The sequence below is a fragment of the Quercus lobata genome, chromosome 5, assembly GCF_001633185.2.
Source record: "Quercus lobata isolate SW786 chromosome 5, ValleyOak3.0 Primary Assembly, whole genome shotgun sequence".
NCBI lineage: Eukaryota > Viridiplantae > Streptophyta > Magnoliopsida > Fagales > Fagaceae > Quercus > Quercus lobata.
Window position 1 is genome coordinate 69,731,183 of NC_044908.1, and position 20,687 is coordinate 69,751,869.

The 20,687-nt window shown below is 37.4% G+C and overlaps 3 protein-coding genes across 5 annotated transcripts; 2 read left to right on the forward strand and 1 right to left on the reverse strand.

Annotated features, from left to right (window-relative positions):
- Positions 1-804: 804 nt before the first annotated feature.
- Positions 805-2,193, forward strand: LOC115992241 (acyl-CoA--sterol O-acyltransferase 1-like). Its single transcript, XM_031116337.1, has one exon. The coding sequence runs from the start codon at positions 950-952 to the stop codon at positions 2,105-2,107; it is 1,158 nt and encodes a 385-aa protein (XP_030972197.1). The 5' UTR covers positions 805-949; the 3' UTR covers positions 2,108-2,193.
- Positions 2,194-17,437: 15,244 nt separating this feature from the next.
- On the forward strand, positions 17,438-17,979 carry LOC115991029. The gene has a single exon (XM_031114785.1). The coding sequence runs from the start codon at positions 17,674-17,676 to the stop codon at positions 17,977-17,979; it is 306 nt and encodes a 101-aa protein (XP_030970645.1). The 5' UTR covers positions 17,438-17,673.
- Positions 17,908-20,296, reverse strand: LOC115988823 (BAG family molecular chaperone regulator 5, mitochondrial). Of its 3 annotated transcripts, none has more exons than XM_031112443.1 (2): positions 19,491-20,296; positions 17,908-17,925 (listed from the first exon to the last, which is right to left on the reverse strand). In XM_031112443.1, the coding sequence occupies exon 1, from the start codon at positions 20,135-20,137 to the stop codon at positions 19,511-19,513; it is 627 nt and encodes a 208-aa protein (XP_030968303.1). In that variant the 5' UTR covers positions 20,138-20,296; the 3' UTR covers positions 17,908-17,925; positions 19,491-19,510. The 3 variants fall into 3 exon arrangements, with proteins under 3 accessions (XP_030968303.1, XP_030968304.1, XP_030968302.1); XM_031112444.1 differs by lacking the exon at positions 17,908-17,925 and adding an exon at positions 18,868-19,069; XM_031112442.1 differs by lacking the exon at positions 17,908-17,925 and adding an exon at positions 19,152-19,398 and having other exon boundaries at positions 19,491-20,294.
- Positions 20,297-20,687: the final 391 nt, after the last annotated feature.

Genomic DNA, 20,687 nt, shown 5'->3' on the forward strand with positions numbered 1-20,687 from the left:
ATTTAGTTAGATAAAAAATTTATTGGGATTTTTATTTTCGTTTGTAAGGAACTAGTATATTGTTAAATGGGCCAAAATTTAAAGATAAAGTTTGGTTACAAACTTAGTTGTAGCTTCAGACTACAACTCTCACTTAAAAAATTAACATAGTTATATATTTTGAAAATTTAACCGTTGAATCGCATGTTTTTTATGTTCTTAAAACATGTTATATGTCAATCGGATGTTATTTATTATTTGATCTATAAACTTAAATTTTTATGTAATTTGAGACTACAAAAACTCAAAATTTAAAGATTTGATTGATAACATAACTATTTATCTTTGATCTTCTTGAAATTTTGCAAATATGAAAGATATAAAAAGAAAATATAATCTAATGGTGAATTTTTAACAATTCGCATCCAATAAAAATATATTGAGTAGAGTTATAGTTTTAGTCTACAATCAAGTTTGTTGCGAAAATTTGTCTAAAAATTAATTATGTTAGGCCTAAAAAATTTTAGGGTGGTCACAAATATTTTTTAAGAATAATAAAATTATATATTTTTAAAATTTATATATAATAATTAATTATTTTGGCAGCTAAGTGGTCTGTGACCACCCTCAACTACATACATGTGGAGCCGCCAATGCCGTCAACTGTTTCTCGCCGACTTTTTTTTAAATGAATTCTCACTAACCCATGGACATTTCTACATCTGTCGGTCAAATTAATTTGGTAGTCAACTCCCGTAATGCCCATGGTAGTTCAAATCAGCACATAAAATATAGATATACTCTCTCAAAGTGGGATCTATTGGTGGTAGTCATAGCAGGCTGAAGGCAATTCAAAATTAGCACACAGAATATAGAATTGTAGGTCTATCTCGTCAAAGGGGGATCTTTACAACACGATGTGGTATAGCCCATAGCATCCAAAGTTACACTTTCCAACAATCCTAAAACAATGGTCATGGAAGGTGAAATCAACAACTTCATTATGGTATGGGTCTCAGCTCTGGTATCACTATGCTATTGCCACACCATAGGTAAAGCTATCCCCAAAGGTACATCTAGACTCCTTTCAATCCTACCAGTCATATGTCTCTTTCTCATTCTCCCTCTAAATCTCACCACCATCCATCTTGGAGGCCCCTCATCTTTCTTCCTTGCTTGGCTTGCCACCTTCAAACTCCTCCTCTTTGCCTATGGTGAAGGCCCTTTATCATCATCCTCTACACCCATCTCCTTTTCACGTTTCATCTCAATTGCTTGCCTCCCTATCAAGATTCAAAACCACCCATCACCCAAAAATCCTCAAAAGCCTTTGTCTACCAAAAATAATGAACACCCATCTCTCCAAAGACCCCAAAATCTCCATAAGTCACCTCTAAATTATGGTACAAAGGTTCTATTATTGGCTACATATGGACCTGTCCATGACAACAAAGATCATCTTCACCCAAAAATACTATTGTTACTATATAGCATCCACTTGTATATTGCCTTAGAAATCCTCCTAGGCAATTTTGCAGTCCTGACTCGAGCCTTGCTTGGTGTTGAGCTCGAGCCACAATTTGATGAGCCTTACCTCGCTACCTCACTACAAGACTTCTGGGGAAGGAGGTGGAACCTCATGGTTAGTAGAATCCTACACCCTACTGTATACAATCCTGTCAGGTCCATTTCCAGCCGTTGGATTGGGAGGAAATGGGCTCCACTTCCAGCAGTCATTGCTGTGTTTTTTGTCTCTGGATTGATGCATGAGATAATATTCTATTACATTGGTCGACTCAAGCCAACGTGGGAACTCACATGCTTCTTTCTCATTCATGGGTTTTGTCTGGCCATTGAAATCGCCATTAAGAAAGCTCTAAATGGTTCGTGGTGTTTGCCTAAGGTAGTGTCGGGGCCGCTGACATTGACTTTTGTGGCAATCACGGGTTTGTGGCTGTTCATGCCATCGCTCATTCGGTGTGAAGTTGATGTCAAAATCTATAGAGAGGCTGCAACCACGTATATGCGATTTTTCAAGGATGTTGTTAGTGTTCTAAGTTCTCGATTTTTTGATGTTGTACTTGTACCTGAAGAATTAAAAATTAAAATTTTGGGATCTAAAGAATAAATTGTTGGAGAGAAAAGAAAATGTTTAGACAAGTCAACTATATATGTGATTTATACCTTTATGTTTGATTAATTTTGATTTGAATTTTCTAATGTTGATTAATTATTATTTTTAGAGCATCCAATAGGCTCTCTAAAGCCTTATTTGGAGAGCAAACACAAAAAAATCTTTCCATCTCTATTTTATTTTTTTTAGATTTGCTACAGTAGCTCTCTTAAACACTGTAACGACTCCAAACATATTTCACTCTTAAAATAATCACCAATTGAATAAAATAATAATTTTTTCTCTCTCATCCCTTTTCTCTTTCGTTCTTCACTCTCTCTTGCTTCTCTATCTCAACGGTTACAAACTAAAATATACCACAATCAAAACAAAAACACAAAACCCAATCGAAAGATTTGAAACACAAAAACAATCTTTCTCATAAGCCTAATGAAATCCGAACAATAAAAGCAAAAAACCGCATTTTGTTGGCGGTAGGGAGGAGGACAAGCGGCTGTGGAGGCGGAGCAAATTGGTTGTGGAGAAAGACTCATCTGTACTGCATGAACTACTCGCTCATCACGTTCCTAATCCTCAGCCTCCTCTGGCACCTGATCTCCATAATCGTCTTCCTTGCCATCTTCGTTGCCTGGTCTCTCTCTCTCTCTCTCTCTCTCTCTCTCTCTCTCTTTGCTGAAATCCTCTCTTTGTTTGAGTCTTTTGACTTTGAGTTTGAGATGAGATATTTTTTATTCTTTAACTTTTGGAATGTGGTGGAGAATTGGTTTGTAGTTATAGTGGAGTATGTGTGTGATGGAAACAATGATTTGTAAAAAGTGGTCTGTACATGTGTGGTGGAAAGTTGGGTGAATGATAATTACAAAAATTTTATGATCAGATATATATATATATATATTTTAGGGATGTTATGCCTATAATATTTTCATAATATTTTTACAATAAATCCTAAATAGTAGATTGTTATTAGTTGTTATGAATAGGCAAAAAAGTAATTTAAGTTGTGATTCAAATTAGAACCAATAACAACTTATCACATATGATTTGTTATGAAAATGTTGTAGATAAAACACTTTTTTTTTTCATTTTAGAAAAATTAAATTAAAAAAAAAGCTTGTGATAAAATAGTGAATAATAATGAATAAATAGAACTAACAACTCATGACTATATTATTTGTTATCTCAAGTGCTTCAAGAGATCTATTGAAAAAAAAAGACCAACCACAATTTTAAAATTTTTACCCGTTGACAGTTAGAAAATATAGTTGGGAATAAATAAAAGAAAGATTAAAAAAAGAATAAAGAAAGATTAAGAATGAATAAAGAATGAATAAAAAATAATACTTAAATGCGATAGAGAAAATATAGAAAGTCTGTTGAAAAGCGTATTGAAAAAAGTAAGTAGTTAAAAGGTAAATGCAACCATTCACTCTCCAAACAATACAAAAATTTGAAGAGTGTGCTGGAGATGGTTTTTTTTTTTTTTTTTTTTTTTTTGGTAAAAAGACGATTCATTAAAAACTAAGGAGAACCAGCAAGGTCATTACAGATTCTATTAAAGAATCTGCCATTACAATCCTTATCCAAAACATTCCTAATATCCTCAGGAGGACTATCAAAACAAACAAAATTTAAAGTCTGTACAGTTCCTAATCTAGCTAGCCTGTCCGCACAGCGATTAGCTAGTCAATAGCAATGCTTCACTTGAACTTGATGGAACTGCCCCATCAGCTGCCTGTAATCATCCAAGATAGGAAAGAGTATTGAATTCTCATAGTTTGAGTTCTACAAAATATCAACAATTGCTTTGGCATCAAGCTCAACAATGAGTGAAGGTATGTTGAGATTATTGCACAAAGAAAGACCATTTCTAAGGCCCCATAGCTCCACCACAAAACTGGTACTTGTCCCAATTCTCCTCGCAAAACCAGCAATCCAATTACCGTGATCATCCCTAAGCAAACCCCCACAACCAGCCAGCCCTGATTTCCTTCAGCAACCCCGTCCGTGTTAAGTTTTACCCACCCATAAGGTGGTTTCTCCCAACGCACCCTCTTGATAACATGGCGAGTCAACCCCCTCGGGGTTTCAACACAAAACACAAATTCCATTACTTGCTTTAAAACAACAGATGCCAAGTTTGGATTCTGATTTTTCCTATTGAAGACAACACCATTCCTATTCTTCCATATGTTCCAAATGGCAAAAGGAAATATAAATTTCCAAGGAGGTTTCCCTACAAGGTGATTAGTGTTCATCCTACCATTCATATTTAACCAATCATGTAGGTTAGACATCCAAAAGCTGAGATTACTCGGCTGCACACCAAGCTGCCTCCACATCGATTGAGCCTAAGGGCAGTCCTTGAGAGCATGTAAAATATATTCATCTTCCCTTCAACAAATGGGATACACCACATCTTTCGTCACACTTCTCCTAGCAAGGCATTCCTTCACCCCAATGCTATTGTGAGCGCATTGCCATATGAAGGTTTTAATGCGTGGCAAAGTTGGGGCTTTCCATAGCCATTTTGCGGTAAAAAGAGAGATTGTATCAGCCCCTATTGCAACTTTGTAAGCATTCTTAAGCTCAAAACAGCCCTTCGGGTTCTCAGCCCAAGAAAGTTTATCACTGCCTCTACTAGTAAGGGAGAATGGTGTAGCTTGGAGCTTTTCCTTAATGTATGTAGGAAAAACAAAAGGCATACGACTCCAGTCCAAACCCGAATCCCCCAAAATATCTTTAATTCCCCAATTGGCTACATCCTGAGGCAAGGGCCCCTAAACGAGTTGCTTGAGAGGGCCTTCCTTTAACCATTTACCATACCAAAAGCTTAAGGTACTATTCCTCCCTACCATCCAAAAACTCCCTTTTGTAAAAACTTCTCTTCCTTTTTTAATTGCAACCCAAACCCCTGAGCAAGGAAACTTATCTGCATTTGCCAAATTCACCCTTATGTTATTGCAGTATTTTGATCTTAAAGTTTGAGACCAAGGAGCATCATTCTCGGTATGAAGTCTCCAATTGAGTTTGGCTAGCATGGCTATATTTCTCCCCCTAGCTATTTGTAGGCCTAGACCCCCTTCTTCCTTTGTCTTTGTAACCTTCTGACATTCGACCCAATGAATCTTTCTTGCTGATTCTGAAGTGCCCCACAAAAAATTACGGTTAACTCTGTCTATACCATCGAGAATTTCCCCCCATAATAGAGTACATTGCATGAGATATGATGGTATGGCCACTATGGAAGCTTGAATGAGAACATTCTGCCCAGCCAAAGATAGTAAATTGGCCTTCCACCCCGCAAGTTTCTGCTTCACCCTATCCAATATGAAGTTTTAATCATGGAAAAAGGCTCCCAGCACCCTCATAGGAATTCCCAAATACTTCCCAATGTTTGGAGTGGATGTAAAACCAAGGACATCGCTCAACGACTCTCTAGTGTCCCTATCAACATTAGGAGAGAAAAATACTCTAGACTTTGCTTTACTCACCGATTGACCTGACAAGCTGCAAAACATATTCAAGACATCTTTTATTGCTAAGCAATTATTGAGGTCCACTTTGGCAAAGAAAACAAGGTCATCCGCAAAGGGCAAGTGAGAGAAAGCCGGACCACTTTGAGAAACTTAACTGGCTTTACTGCATTTCTCCTCAATGAGTTGACCAAAGAAATCCATGCAAAGAATGAATAGGTACGGGGATAGAGGGTCCCCTTGCCTTCTCCCTCTAGAAGGATAAATCGGATCAAGCGCTTCACCATTTACCATAGTCAAAGAAGAGACTATCGAAACCCAGCTCATGATAACCTCAATAAGATCCAAGGGGAGGTTAACTTTGAAAAGTATATCTCTAATGCAACTCCATTCGAGCTTATCATAAGCCTTTTCCAAGTCAATTTTTAACACTATATAACCCACCTTTCCTCTCTTCTTGCTGATGGAATGGATGACTTCTTGGGCTATGATTGCATTGTCAATACCCTTTCTTCCCGGAACAAAAGCAGTTTGGAGGGGAGAAATGAGCTTATCTAAGAAAGGTCTCAGTCTAGCCACTATGATCTTTGTAACAATCTTATAAACTGTATTGCATAAACTTATCGGTCTATAATTTCCTAAAGTCTCTGGGCTTTGAATCTTTGGTATAAGAGTGATGTGAGTCCTATTCAAGTATTCAGGAACTCTTCTCTCTGCAAAGACCCTTTTCACTTCGTCACTTACTGAACTTCCCACTATCAACCAAAATCTATGGAAGAAACCTGCATGCAACCCATCCGGACTCGGAGCTTTGAAAGCTTTCAAAGACCACAAGGCAGCTCTTATCTCATCTTCCGTTGCAATCCCACTTATACTTGTCCTCTCCTCATCCGAAAGTTTGGCCTGCCATCGGGAGGCCAACAGAGCTACCCTAGGAACACTAAGGAAGGAGGATGTGAAAATATCCCTAAACCCATCCCTAATGTGCTCCTTTACTCCATTATCCTCATAAATCCATTCCCCCACTGCATTTTTAATAGCCAAAATCTGGCTTCTTTTCCTTCTTACCAGAGTAGAGACATGGTAGAAGGCGGTATTTCTATCCCCTTGTATCATCCAGTTTACTTAAGACTTGAGAGCCCAAAGTTCCTCTTCCTGACTTAGAATCATGTCAAGCTCTTTCACCAAATTTTTCTCAAGGTTTAGGAGGAAATTTGAAGGTTTAGAAGCTACTGCCCACTAAATAACATTCAATCTTGCCATAATATTCTTCTTTTTAACAAAAATATTACCAAAATGATTTCTATTCCACTCAGTGGCATTTTTTGAAAAGAGATCAATTGCCTCTCCAAGCCTGAGATACAATGTTTGGAAAGGTGGGATCCATCAACCAGCAGGTTTGGAACTTGAAAGGTCTTACCCTCCCTCTATTAGTTCTTGGAAGCATGTCAAGTATGACAGGGTAGTGGTCAGAATGGCACTTTATGAGATGAATAACTCTAGCATCCGGGTAAAGCAAACACTAACTAGGATTGACGAAAAATCTGTCAATTCTTTCTTGAATAAGAGCATGGACCTCCCTTTTATTTGTCCAAGTGAATCTCAAACTAGCAAACCCAATGTCAATCATGTTGCAGTTATCCAGGCACTCCTTGAACAACAAGGAGCTACTAACCCCAACAGCCCTACCCCCAAACTTATCCTCAGCTAACAGAGTTTCATTAAAATCACCCACTATGACCCATGGCAACTCATGGAGCTCTGCGACTTTATTTAGATTATTCCATAAGATGCGCCTTTCGGCACTCCTAGGACTAGCATAGATTATAGAAATTAACCAACTAGAATTAGAATTCCGTACCTTAACTACGGCATGTATCTCTTGCTCGGTTTCACCTCCACCCTGTCTGAATTCCAAAGCATCTAGAGACCACTAGCATACCCGATAGTGTCCGTGTGAATCCCACCATCAAAAGGAAGACTGTCAAAAATCTCCCTAGCCCTCTCACTACCAACTTTTATTTCCATTAGAATTTAAATAGTCGGATTGTGGTTCTAAATCAATTGTCTAACATGCCCTTGGAAAATGGGCTTCAAAGCCCCCCTACAATTCCATATAATGACATTCATGAGGTAAATGTGCTGAGGGGGTGGGACACTTATCAACAGGAGGTAACGACATGACCTCCTCCCTTGAGATCCATAAACTCTGCTTTAACATCTCCATGATCTGCCCCTCCCCTGAAAACCACATCAAGATTCGTTGAAACACTTTCATCCTTCTCTCTGGTAGTCTCTCCAAAGGCTTCACTACACACAGTAAGGCAATCGGCACCTCCATCAAACATGTCCACCACTGGTGCATTGCCTCTAACCAAGCTGGATCCAAGAGAACCCGAGCGCCCACCCTCGCGCTCTTCTTCGTCACAAATCCCTCTAAACTTAAACCCCACCTCTGGCCAAGGCGTGACTGATGGATAAAGCTCTCTTCTCTGCTTTGACTTGCCATCACTCTCAATTTGATGCCGATTTTCTTGAGGAAGACGATTTACGGGCTGTACTGGAGAGGAAAGAACTTGGCAACTACCAGCTGTGCTTTGAGAAGTTTCTTTATGAACCTTAGCTCATGCAATGGCTTTCTTGCCTTTGACTGAAGCTCTATGGTCCAACTTACTCGAAAAAACCTCTGCCTCAGTCCGCTCCTTATCGTTGCCCACTTCATGATTCTTTAGGCTTTTAACCAACGAAGCTTGGGCCTGGGAATTTTCACTACTACCTACGTTTAAACCAACATTTTCCATATGGGCTTCAATGGTGGGCTTTTAAGACGTAAGTTTCCTCTTAGACTCCCTGGCCGACCCATCACTGAACTTAAAATTTCCCATAGCGTTGTTGAACCTTGTTTCAGTAACATTCTTTCTCAGCTCTTGCTTTAAACGACCGTTATCCATCCCATTGTGGGACCTTCCACTATCCTGAAATTTTGTCTCATTCTTCCTGCGTGATACAACAGTCCACAGTCCGTATGTACCTAACTGTACCTCCTCATGCACATTCTCATGCATGATCTTGCTGAGCTCCACCTCAGGCCCCACATTGTCAGGAACACGCTCATCGCATGGTTGTCCATATGAAATCCCATCCTTCTTCATTTCAAGCACCCTTGGCAATGGCTCAGATCGGATTGTATACGAACAATTTTCTTTAAGGTGGCCGATTCTACCGCAAGAAAAACACAACCTCTGTAATCCTTCGTAACAAATAGGTTGTTTGAATTTCCCAATTAAAACTGCAGTAGCCAGTGACTTATCCACATCAACTTGTACACATATCCTCGCATATCTACCTCTCGTTTCCATAGCAATGTGTGAATCTACTCGCAGTACATTACCGATGGATTTTCCAATATGCAGGATGTCACGCCCCAAACCCCAAAAGGTCCAAAGCATGAGAAATACGTCTCAAAGTACCTGTAGATTTTTTTTTTCTTCCTTTTTGACAATTCAATCCACAAAAATCATATCAAGTACCAACATCAAAAATTATCATAATAATTCCATTGAATATACTCTCAAAGTAAATCAAAGCTCTAAGCAATAATTACAAGGATCATTGGCCACAAAAGAATAGAGGTCTGAATAATTAATTACATATCATCAGCTTGTCCCATCAGTGGAAATAACGTCACAACCACTATAATATACAAAATAATGAGTCAAGCCTATTCTAAGATGTACACTATCTAATATACCCATTACAAAAGTTCAACCTTTATCAGTAGTTAGTCTAACTACTGTTAGCTGCTAAAAAGCTGTCTCAAAAGATTGTTGCCTACTCTGAAAAGTTTATAAAATAATGGGATTAGACAGAGCCCAGTAAGTAGCATAATTAATGGGGGTGGGGAAAATGCAAGTTTCATAACAATGAACATTTTACAGACATGCTAAAATTTGGGAATTTCTATTTGAATTCTGCAAAATAAATTTCCTTAACATCATGACAAGAATGATAGACATATTGTAGCACCAAGCTTCCCAAAGTAATTATGAAACTACATATTATTCATTGTGATTCATAAAATATCCAATACCATTTCAAATCCAGAAACCTCACCCAAGGCCACATGACAAGGTTGTCACATAGACGAGTCGTCACAAAGACGGGTCATCACACAGACGGGGTCGTCACACAGACGGTGGGTCGTCACACAGACGAGGTAATCACCAATATCATGGCACAATGACAAAACCATGTCAAAAGCTCACAAGTTAATGTATTTAAAATACACAATTCACTTCCAAGTAATTTCATAAAATATTTCAATAACCAAATAACCACAATATTCTCAAAGTCCTCTAAACTATTTCTTGTCATAAATATTTTGCGTAAATTTCCCAAATAATACAAGCTAAGATAAAGCATCTTTAGAATTTGCAAATAATGCAATGAATCCATAAAATGCATTCTCAAGAATTCAATCAAAGATGCTAGTCTTTTTCATGCTAACAAATCATGCAATTCCCCATATGCAATAAGAATATGCACTTTCATATATAATCATATATAGTAGGGTCACAACATAACACTTTTTAGAAAAACATAGTTCCACCATTAATTTTCCAAATGTGTTTGACTCGAAAACAATGTTTATACAACATGGTTATTTTCCAAAAATCCCATTAAAAGCTACTTACCTTGCAACCCACAAAAGCTTAGTTCCAAAACTCCAAAAGAGATTAGTTAGAACCTAAACAATACCAAACAAACCCATCACAATAAGCATAAAGCTTGACATTTTACCTAGCTACGAATTATAAATCGCTAGATAAGAAATTAATTAGGCAAGCCTAAGTACTTAACCTCACAAATAATGTATTTCACTTCCAAAGTTTATCAACAATTTCATTTACAAGGCTTAGACTCCAATTTATAATCATATCATTCAAAGCCTTTTCTTTACCATAAGAGATCCCAACACTTTATGAATTTCTTCCTCAACATACATGTCATTTTCAAGAGACCCACAAAACAACAACATATATAACCATATCCACCATTACAAACCCCAAATATAAATCCTCCACTAGCTCCAAATAAACAATAAAAATTAGATTCATCAATTGTTTCACATTAGAAAGTCAAAACCCCCAAATCTTTACTATGGGTAAATCTCAAATGGCTACCATTGTACAAAATCCACAACCATTCACCCAAATAGGTCCACCAAAGCAAAACCTATAAACATTATCACAAGAATATCACTTTCAAAACTTAGATTACAAAAACCTCTAGCAAAATATGAAAACCCACAAAAAGTATAAAAGCTCTTACCTTAAATAAGATGAGATGTAGGAGTTTAAGAGGTTTTTATGGAGCTTTTTCGCCGGAAGATAATGGTGGAGGTAGTGGAGTGATGCACCAGTGGGAGAGTGAGAGAGGATTGTGGGTGTTTGAGACAAAATGAAAAAGAAAAAGAGAGCAAAGTGAGAAGAGAGGAGAGCCAGCCGGCCAAAGGGAGAAATTTTGAGAGAAAAGGAGTGGTGGGGAATTAAGGGGTAGGTGGGTGGGGCTCACGTGAGTCAAAAATCTGACCACCTTTTTTTTTTTTTTTGACTTGGGCTGGGGCGTTACACAAGAGGGCCTCAAGATTATAGTATTCAATTGGTAACTCTTTTAGCCGTATCCAAACAGCGATAGAAATGACGTTTGTCGATGCTGGGCAAAAGTCTGGTTCCCAAGGTCTAATGGAGAGGAAGTGTTCTCCAATGAACCAAGGACCTTTTTAAGAATGGTTTCATAATCATCTTTCAGAGAGAAGCGGGTGAGATAGAACCCATGCTCCAAGTCAACACAGTCCAACCTCCTAGCCGGTTTCCATAAGGAAAGGAGCCTGTTGTGGAGGAAGTTAAGCCCCACCGATTTGCCATACACCTTTACTATAAGAGCTTTTGACCATGGCGTTCGGATACACTTCTTAAAATCCCTTGAGAACTTGACAGCTACAAGCCCTTCACGCAGGTTATCTACTTCTTCATCCAAGTCCACCTCATCTTCCATGAGCTCACCAAAGCAAAAAGCCTGTGTGAATGCACCAAGAATTTCACCTACAAGTTTATCCCTGAATGTGGCCGATCCATTCCATGGTCCCTAACCATGGTTTGGTGATGACGGGCCCGACCCCGACCCCAGTTCTTCCCTGAATCTTGTGTGCTTCACGTCTTTTACTTTTTTGTTACTATGAGCTAGCTCTTCTTGTTCTTCTCACGAGAGGGACAGGGAAGGGGAGCTCATTTGTCTATCACGTTACTAGAATTACTCTTCACTTTGGATATTTTTTTTTATGTGAGCTCATTTGTCTATTATGTTCTTAGTCTTTCAATATTTGATATTGTTTTTTATTTGATTTGATATTGTTTTTAATAATAACCGTCCGTTAGTTCTCACTATTGATGTGGCTAGTTGATGTCACTCTTGTGATGCGCATAACTATTATAATGTTTGAGAAATAAGTTCCAATTATTTACCTTTCATTAAAAAAGGGGAAAATATAAAAGTTTAAGATTAATATAATCTATATATATAATTAAAGTAAAATTTAAGAAAAAATTCAATTCAATTTTAATTTGAATTCTAATTGTTGTCTAATGTTATGTCATATGTCCTATCTAAGTTTTGTTTTGTTTTTTTTTGGGGTTCTAGGTGAGTTAATGTTGTACAAAAGACGAAAAGTCTAATATAAATAAACCATCAAAACCCAATATATATATATATATATATATATATATATATATATATAAGTAAACTCATGTGTAAATACAAAAAATAATAATAATAATAATAAAGATTAAAACTCATGTATATATCTATGACTAAAAAATTGTGCAACTTTTACACTAAATATAATTTGAACTCATATATTTATGTAATTGTAATACTGGTTTAAAATAAGAACCTATTGTAATATTTTTTGCATAATTATTCTTTTTATATTCTTGATTATGTATTAAATTGTTTTTGTTGGAAATTTGTTTAAAAAAAATTCTAAGAATGCATCACATGGTATAACCTTAGGCTACTAAAATGTGAAACAAAATAAAATGACAAACTTTAAGCTCAATGGACTAAAATGACAATTCACCAAACTTATAGGGTTTTTTTTTTTTTTTTTTTTTTTTGCATATGTGTGAGGGAGAGAGAGAGAGATCAATGAAATATACATCCTTTGCATGTATTCAAAAAAGAAAAAAAAAAAAAAAATCTTTGTATAAGGTTTTTAAAAGCTTATATGAACAATAACTTATCTCTCGTATATTGTTAAAAGCTTATATGAACATTGCAAATTTTACTATATAACTTTTTAAATTGATATTACAATGAAAATGATTGGTGGATTTCTAAATTAATTTTTTTTTTTTTTATTAATAATTGGTAACATATTGTTGAGGGCCATTTGTGAGAATCCAGGTGGAAAGAAGGAAAGCCCAATAACAAGGACAGCAAAGAATTGGCAAAGCAGACAGCAAAACCATCAGGCCCAAGCGGTAGGAATAATGGATCACAGGCCCAAGAAATAAACAAATGGGCCTTGAAGAGGCAAGTGGGCTTAAAGAAGCCTGGAAAGAGAGAAATAGCATCTCATGGGCAGTGTATGATGTAGAAAAGTGAGAAATGGTCGCCGCAGGCCCAAAGTAATGCAAACTAAGAAAGTAAGGGGTTTATGGTAGGCTCATGAACCCCAAGGATGAGAATAAGGTTATTGGGCCGGGGAAACCCAATGAAGTTAGTAAAATCCCATGGGAATGCAGAATTAACAAAAGGGCCAAGGAACCCCAAAGAAAGCAAATGGGCTAAGGATGCCCAAGAGAAAAACAAATGGGACACAGGAGCCCATAAGTAAGAAAAGAAACCAGTGGTCATACCAAGCCACTGGGAGAAAGAATAAACGGCTGGCCTAAAGAGGCCTAGCAGGATTAAACCATTACAACAGGAATAACAGAACAAATATGGCAGGAAATGAGGTGGGCCAAAAAAATATAAGGTCCATCATCAAATAAAACCCAGCTCCTGAGGGGAACGGGAAATCAAAAAGCAGCCACATAAAAGGTCAAAGATAATGGACGATAGGCAATGCAGGCAAGCCTTCGGACCACGGCAGACGAATAGGTAGCAGGCAGATTTTGGACACATATGGAAGGAAGGCACGCGCAAGGCTCAGGCACCACCAGCCTGTACCCAGCCAATACAGAGTATGGTGAGGTCGGGGGTCAGAGATTCAGAGGGCATGGTTTGGTTGTAGGGAGAGGGGAAAATTTTATTTTAAAAGTTCCGACTCAGGCTCTTTCGGAGAGGTGTCTTGCTGGGATGGCTTACTACTCAAAAGAGACAAATTGAGTTGGAACCACTAAGTGCATGCCATGAGGGATAGGGAGAGAGAAAGAACCCAGACCGTAGCAGGAAAGGGTGCCACGGCAAATAAGCAAACAAAATACTCTTCCTTGTCTGGTGATGGGAGGGTGACACATAGACGGAACAATGATGGTCGGCCAGTACACCCAGACCAGACAAAGGGAGTTAAATGCTAAAACAGTAAAATCTGGTCACGGCAAGCATTATAAAAAGAGGGTCTTGCCGTGAGCAAAGGGTAGAGGAACGACGAGAACTTTGACTAAGAAATAGGAACTTAAAAGAGAAACAGAGAAATAGAAAAGAAACGAGTGAGAAAAGAAAGAAAGAAAACAACCAGAAAGAAAGACAAAGTGAGAATTAGAACGGTAGGCATGCACCAGTAGATTGGTTCCCTCTCTCTCTCATGAAATCCTGCTCTCTGTGAAAACCTCAAGGAGCCTCTGTGCAGAAAAACCACTCAGGTCCGTTTCCCTCATGGCAGTTAATCTCCACGGCAGGACTTTTTCCTGAGAGATTAATTGCGTTGAGAATGAACGTTCTTTCCTCTCTGGCTCTGCTCCTGCGGACCAAATTTTAGTTGATTTTCCTAACATTCTGACTAACCCATACATATTAATATTTGTTAACTTCTGTTCTGTTCTTTCCCTTCCGTAAAAACGATTAATATTACTGCTGTAATTGTGTTCAAGGGCTGTTTAGTCATTTCCCACTGAGTGGCCAGATTTTATTTTATTTTATTTTATTATTATTATGTCTGTCTGCCACAACTTGCCTGAAACACTTCTGTCTGCCATAAGCACGTTCCTGGCAAACCTGGCCTAGTTTGTGCACAAGCCAGACTAACTTGAGCTGCAGCTAGACCAGTACCAACTCCCTTATCTAGAAAACTTGGGCTTAGTGCTGTAGGAAGCAGGCCAACACCACTAACACAGCCCACCACCTTACACATATCAATTTATAAAAGTTATATAGTAAAATTTATAGTGTCCCTGACATCACTCTATTATTAGATAGTTTTTCAGATAAGTCAACATCTTCTGTTTTTTACTCATTATTACTTACTAGCTTGTAACCCCATGCATATGCATGGATATACTTAAAAGATATACATTAAGATGCATAGTATAATTCTTACATATATAATTTAAATATTACTGATAGTCATTTTTTTTTAAATTCTTTAAAAAGTCTTGTAAGAATATTATTATTAAGTAGAAAATGTAAACTCTTTGGTTTTTATATGTAATAACTCACTTGGATGGATATTTATGATATGGTTCCACATTTGACTCTAAAATTAAGAAATAAAACTTTCTTTAAAAATAAATAATTTATGACACATGACGCAAAATTGGACTTCAATTGTAGAATTTAGTAGGATTTTCTCTAAACTTTACCTTTTAATACACACACACACACACACATATATATATATATATATATATATACATATATATATTCCTAGCTACTGCAGTTGCAATTGTCGTAGTAGTTATCATTAGCATGTAACATAGATAAGTAATTTGTAACTATGTAAACTTCAACGAATTTCACTTGATCTCTTATTGAGTTTATCTCACCTAGAATTGTTGTACATGTTTGGAGATCATGTGACTTGGGAACCTATAGAAGACCACAAAGGGGGAGCAAACTCAAGCCTTGTCGAACTAATGTCTTTTTCCCACCATTTGATGGCTTTAAAAATTAAGATACCAAACATTGAGATATTACCAAAAGGGCTCGCTCTTTAGAAGTAAAATGATAAAATTTCAGATATTTGCAAGTAACACAGGTGATATTGTGGACTCGGAGAGTCGAATACTTCTTTAATTGTTAGAGAAATTTGAAATTTTAGATTTGAAATGAATAAAAGATTTAAGGGAAATGCTAACAAGTGCCCTTAGGACATTGGTTAATAATCCATTTAAAGAAAGTTTTTATGGGAAATGAAAAAAAAGTAATTAATATTTTGACAGCTTTTTTCATTTCCTATAAAAGTGATATCAAAATTTTCCTAAAATGAATTATTAATGAGTGCCCTAAGGGCACTCGTTAGCATGACCCAAGATTTAAAATACATTTTGTATGGGTTATACAAAGAGAATTTTCAATACTTAAAGGTTGTGAGAGTTTTCAATGCCACATCACATCAGACTCCTTGTGTTGCCTTCCCTATCCTCAAGCCATTGGAATTGTCAGAGATTTGTGTAATTTAAAAGGGATATATTCTCATTAAGATCCTTTACCAATACAATGCATCAGCTTGCTTGTTTTGTGATTGGTTGTTTTATTAAAGTTTTGTGCTTGCACATCTTTATCAGACTGTAAGAATTGTGCCAATTGCTCTATAGGTTTGTTCAATTGACGAAGTTATTGCTATTTGAAATGGTATCATTGACATCCATTGAAATTTCCATAGCCTCTACTGCTCTTGCACAACTATGTTGAGGAGCTTATGCTTACCAACAACGCAAGGCAGCTCTTCTACCCCCAAGAATCTTCCGTTGTTGGGCTTACGAGTTACGAAGTTCCCTTTGAAATGTTAGAAGTGTTTTTTTTTTTTTTTTTTTTTGGCTGAGAATGTTAAAGTGTATATTAATTTATTAAGTTTTTATAAATGTATATTAACATTTTCCGTGCATCACAAAGTTGGCAACTAGTAGACCTTAAATGGAATTGTTTTTCTTGGTAAATTTTACTCACAACCAAGGAACTTGAACCCTTGCCTCCCTCACCACCCCATACTGACCATTTGACCGAAAGAGCATGCAGCTTAAAAAATTGGATTATGGTTTAGTTATTACAGTTTTTGGCACCAGGGTAATTATGAGGGAGTGCTAAGGTTATTCCATTTTGGCCCTTGAAAGATTTTCATGTATTGTTTGCAGTCAAAATGTGTTTTTTCCATTAAAGAAAGGCGGTGGCTATAGCTGAATAAGTATATATCAGTAGAGACTAGAGAGAGAGAGAGAGAGAGAGAGGGAGAGATATACACAATAAGGATGAGGATTGAGATCAAGTACAATACTTAGAAACTAGAGAGCAAAAGAGATATACACGATGAGGATTGAGATCAAGTGTAATTACCTAAAGTATTGCACCTGATGCAATTGTAATCGATGGTTAAGATTAAAAACAGTTTTTTCAACTTTCGTTCTCAACCGTTAAATTAAATATTAAAAGGAAGTAAAGAAATTAAAGTTAAAAAGTTAAAAATAAAAATTTAAAAAAAAAAATTGTGAGAAAAAGTGAGTTAATTGTATGAGGCACAATACTTAGCCCTAGTTATTGCACCTGATTTCAATCCACCCGAAGAGATTGTGCAAATCAAGGCATTGACAGTCATTTAATGACAAGTTAATGAGGTGGGGTGATTCAATGGTAGCTGAGGTCTTGAAGGCTAGAACAATCAACTTAATTGCAAAGTTGACAAATTTCTCTCACATTCAATGACCCTTAGTTGGATCTTCACTGTATGGTAGTAAGATCAGAGTATGGTGATGCTATTAAACATTGCATGATGTCTCTTACGTGTATGTCTCAAAGAGGGTCTATAGACTATTTTAATAAAAAGAGAAATGTGAGAGAGAGAGAGAGAGAGAGAGAGAGAGAGAGAGAGAGAGATTTATAAATTAAGGAGCTATGAAGAGCAAGGCAAAAGAAATATTATAGTTTGAAGAGATGGAGTTGAAGCAGCAGCACTCTCAGCTAGCTCTTGTGTCAATGGTTTTGTTGATGATATGGTTGGTGATTTCGCCTGTGGTGGCTTGTCCAACATACGGCAGAGATTGCAAAAGCTGCATTAGAAACGAGTTGAAGTTCAGTTGCCCACCATGTGCTCCTATTCTGCGCTGCATGGCACGATGCTTGTGGGGTGGTAACTCAAGGTCCGATTGTGTAAAGAGGTGTGATTGCAACACTGGGTACCTAACTCTGTCTGATTGCAAGAGTTGCATGTTAAAGTGCAAGTGCAGCTGTATGGGTTAGATGAGTTTCAACTTTCAATCGAAGTGTTTGTGATTTCACTAGTCTCTACTTTAGATGTATGACCATCCTATGGTCCTATATGTTGAAAAGATCTTTTTCATAGTAGCATTTCAATTTCAATTTCAATGTATCCTCTTAGAGAGAGAGAGAGAGAGAGAGTACTGTAGAAGCTTCTTGCATTATAGTCTAATGATAAATAGATGCAATTATCCTAGCATCTGAACGAGCTAACACAATCTTCTTATGTTTATTTTAGAATATTTTTCAGCCCAAAGGATCTTTTCCATCTTGTTTGAAATGGAGATGGTCTACATTTTCCCTCCAAGAAAACAATAAGAGGACAATCAATCCAAAAGAAGACTTTAGTATCTCATAAATTTAAAAGTGAATATAGTATCCTTATATGCTTAATATCTATACTGCATGTTATTTGTATTAGGTTACTTCTACTCTTTTTCAAGTAGTTTCATTCATCTAACTTTAAAACATTTCCCATTCATTATCTGGATCTGGATGTTCTTTTCCTGAAATTATGACTATTTTTTCTTCAGCTTGCTTAGAGAGAGTTGTCTTACGGTCCTAGCTAGGTGTTCTCAATCAGACTCAGTCTTCCGTCCATTGCATTGAAACACTGGATGGAACACTCGACTAACATGTGGTCATTTGTAGAAGCCAAGTCCTTATCTCAATCTAACCACCTATGTGTTTCTGGTTTTAAATCAAAATTTATATATATATTATCGGTACCCACACCTGCCGCAGGAGAGCCTCTCTTTACCGTGTATCTATTACAGTGAGAGAGGAAAGCACAGTTAAAGTAATAAGGCGGTAAGACCAGCCAAGTATAAATGTAATATCAAGGAGCTTTAAGTAGTAACAATGAAAATAGATTTCAATAACTGATTAAAGCTTAAAGATTTCAATAACTGATTAAAGATTTCATTCGACAATTATCAAAGCTACTATTAAAAAAAAAAAAAAAATTATCAAAGCTGCAACATCCATGTTTTTAGGTGGTGATGTCTAAACTCTATCCCCAGCAATCTTACATGACAATTGACATCCACAGATGGGAGTGATGGATAGAGTCCTTGCATAAAAATAATTAAAAAATATATAAATTACGTGACATCACATATATACACCCTTGTATAAAAATAAAAAATAAAAAATTAACAGTAAATTGAATTCTCTTATCTCGCTGAAACTGAAATGGAGGGAAAAGAATTCTTCTCCATGTCTAGGATGCACGGACACGGTTACAGATACAATATAATACTACAACACAAGCAATTTTTAAAAGATTATAACATGATACAGCTCGATTATACATTCATCATTAACCGTTCGGTAAAAGTATGCATTATATGTGAGAGTGAGAGTGGATGTGTGTACATACTTTTGTGCATCTGGATCCTTCCACAAACGAAATCAGAGAACGAAAATTAGATTAGACTTACACAATCAACTATTAAACTATACATACATATATAGGGGTGTAAAGTCTGTACCGGAGCACATAAGAAGAAGATCAGGGCCCACTGAGAAATCTCTGCAAGCAACGAAACCCCAAATGCTCAGCACAAAACCTCTCCATCTCATCACCTCCTCTTTCTCTACAAACCTCTTCCTCCATCTTCGCCACGACGTCGTCCCAGCTCCTCACAAACCCGTATTCGTAACAGTCGTCGTCGTAAACCGTCTTTGCCTCCGAAACAGCGTCGAGTATTTCCTGCAACGCCACGATCCGACGGCTCACCTTCCTCCTCGCCTCCCTCACCGTCGGATTAAATCCGGGCACCGAGTCCAGCTTCAGTAGCAGACCCATCAGGGCCTCGTTCATCCTCAGCTTCTCCCGCTCGTTGCTGCGGATTGCGTCCACCGTTTCCTGCCGTTGGATTAAGCGCTGGAGGTGATCGGCTTCGGAGCTGACGGCTGAGATCTTTTTGTACAGGGTGCGGATCGCGTGGGCCCGGTATGCGGACTGGATCTTAGTGGCGGAGTTGGATTGAGATCGTGATTGGGCTGTTTTGGGAGAGAACTGGATGGGAATTTCAGTGGAGTTGGGCTTGGGTGGAGGGGTAGAGCGGTCATTATGGAAAGTGTATGTGACTGTGGTGGAAGAGGAGTAGAAGCTAGCTCTGCGAGAGGTTTTCATTTGAGAGAGAAAAATAGAGCGTGACAGTGTGAGTGAGCAAAAAATGTGTGTTTTGGGTTTAGGAGTTTAGCTTATTTTATTTTGGCTTTAATATGCTTTCTTTTTTTTTTTCTTCTTTTTATAAAGCTTTAAACATGTGGGATCTGCAATTCATGCGATCTATATCATTGTACCAAAACCAATCGATTTTTTTATGTAAATAAAAATTGAGTTTCAAATCTCTTTTTTAATCATTAAAAACATTACTAAATGTTAATTTGCTACTTGTAACTGTAGGGATGATTCTTGAATGTTCTTGGCGCCATTAAATGAGCATGCGTGGTGTGACTTGTGGGGCATTTGAGCAGTTTTTTAGCGTGACAACCGTCCGTTTCGAGCGATTTTTGGATAGGGGACCCAACGTCTCATTTTTTGAATGATTGGACTAGCCTTTGGCACAGGCGGGGCCCACCCTTTGTTGGCCTAAAAGGTTAAAATCCCGTTACGATTTTTTGGATTATTAGGCATTATAGAGGCCCATCACACATTTGGCAGCATTTGAAATCTCATA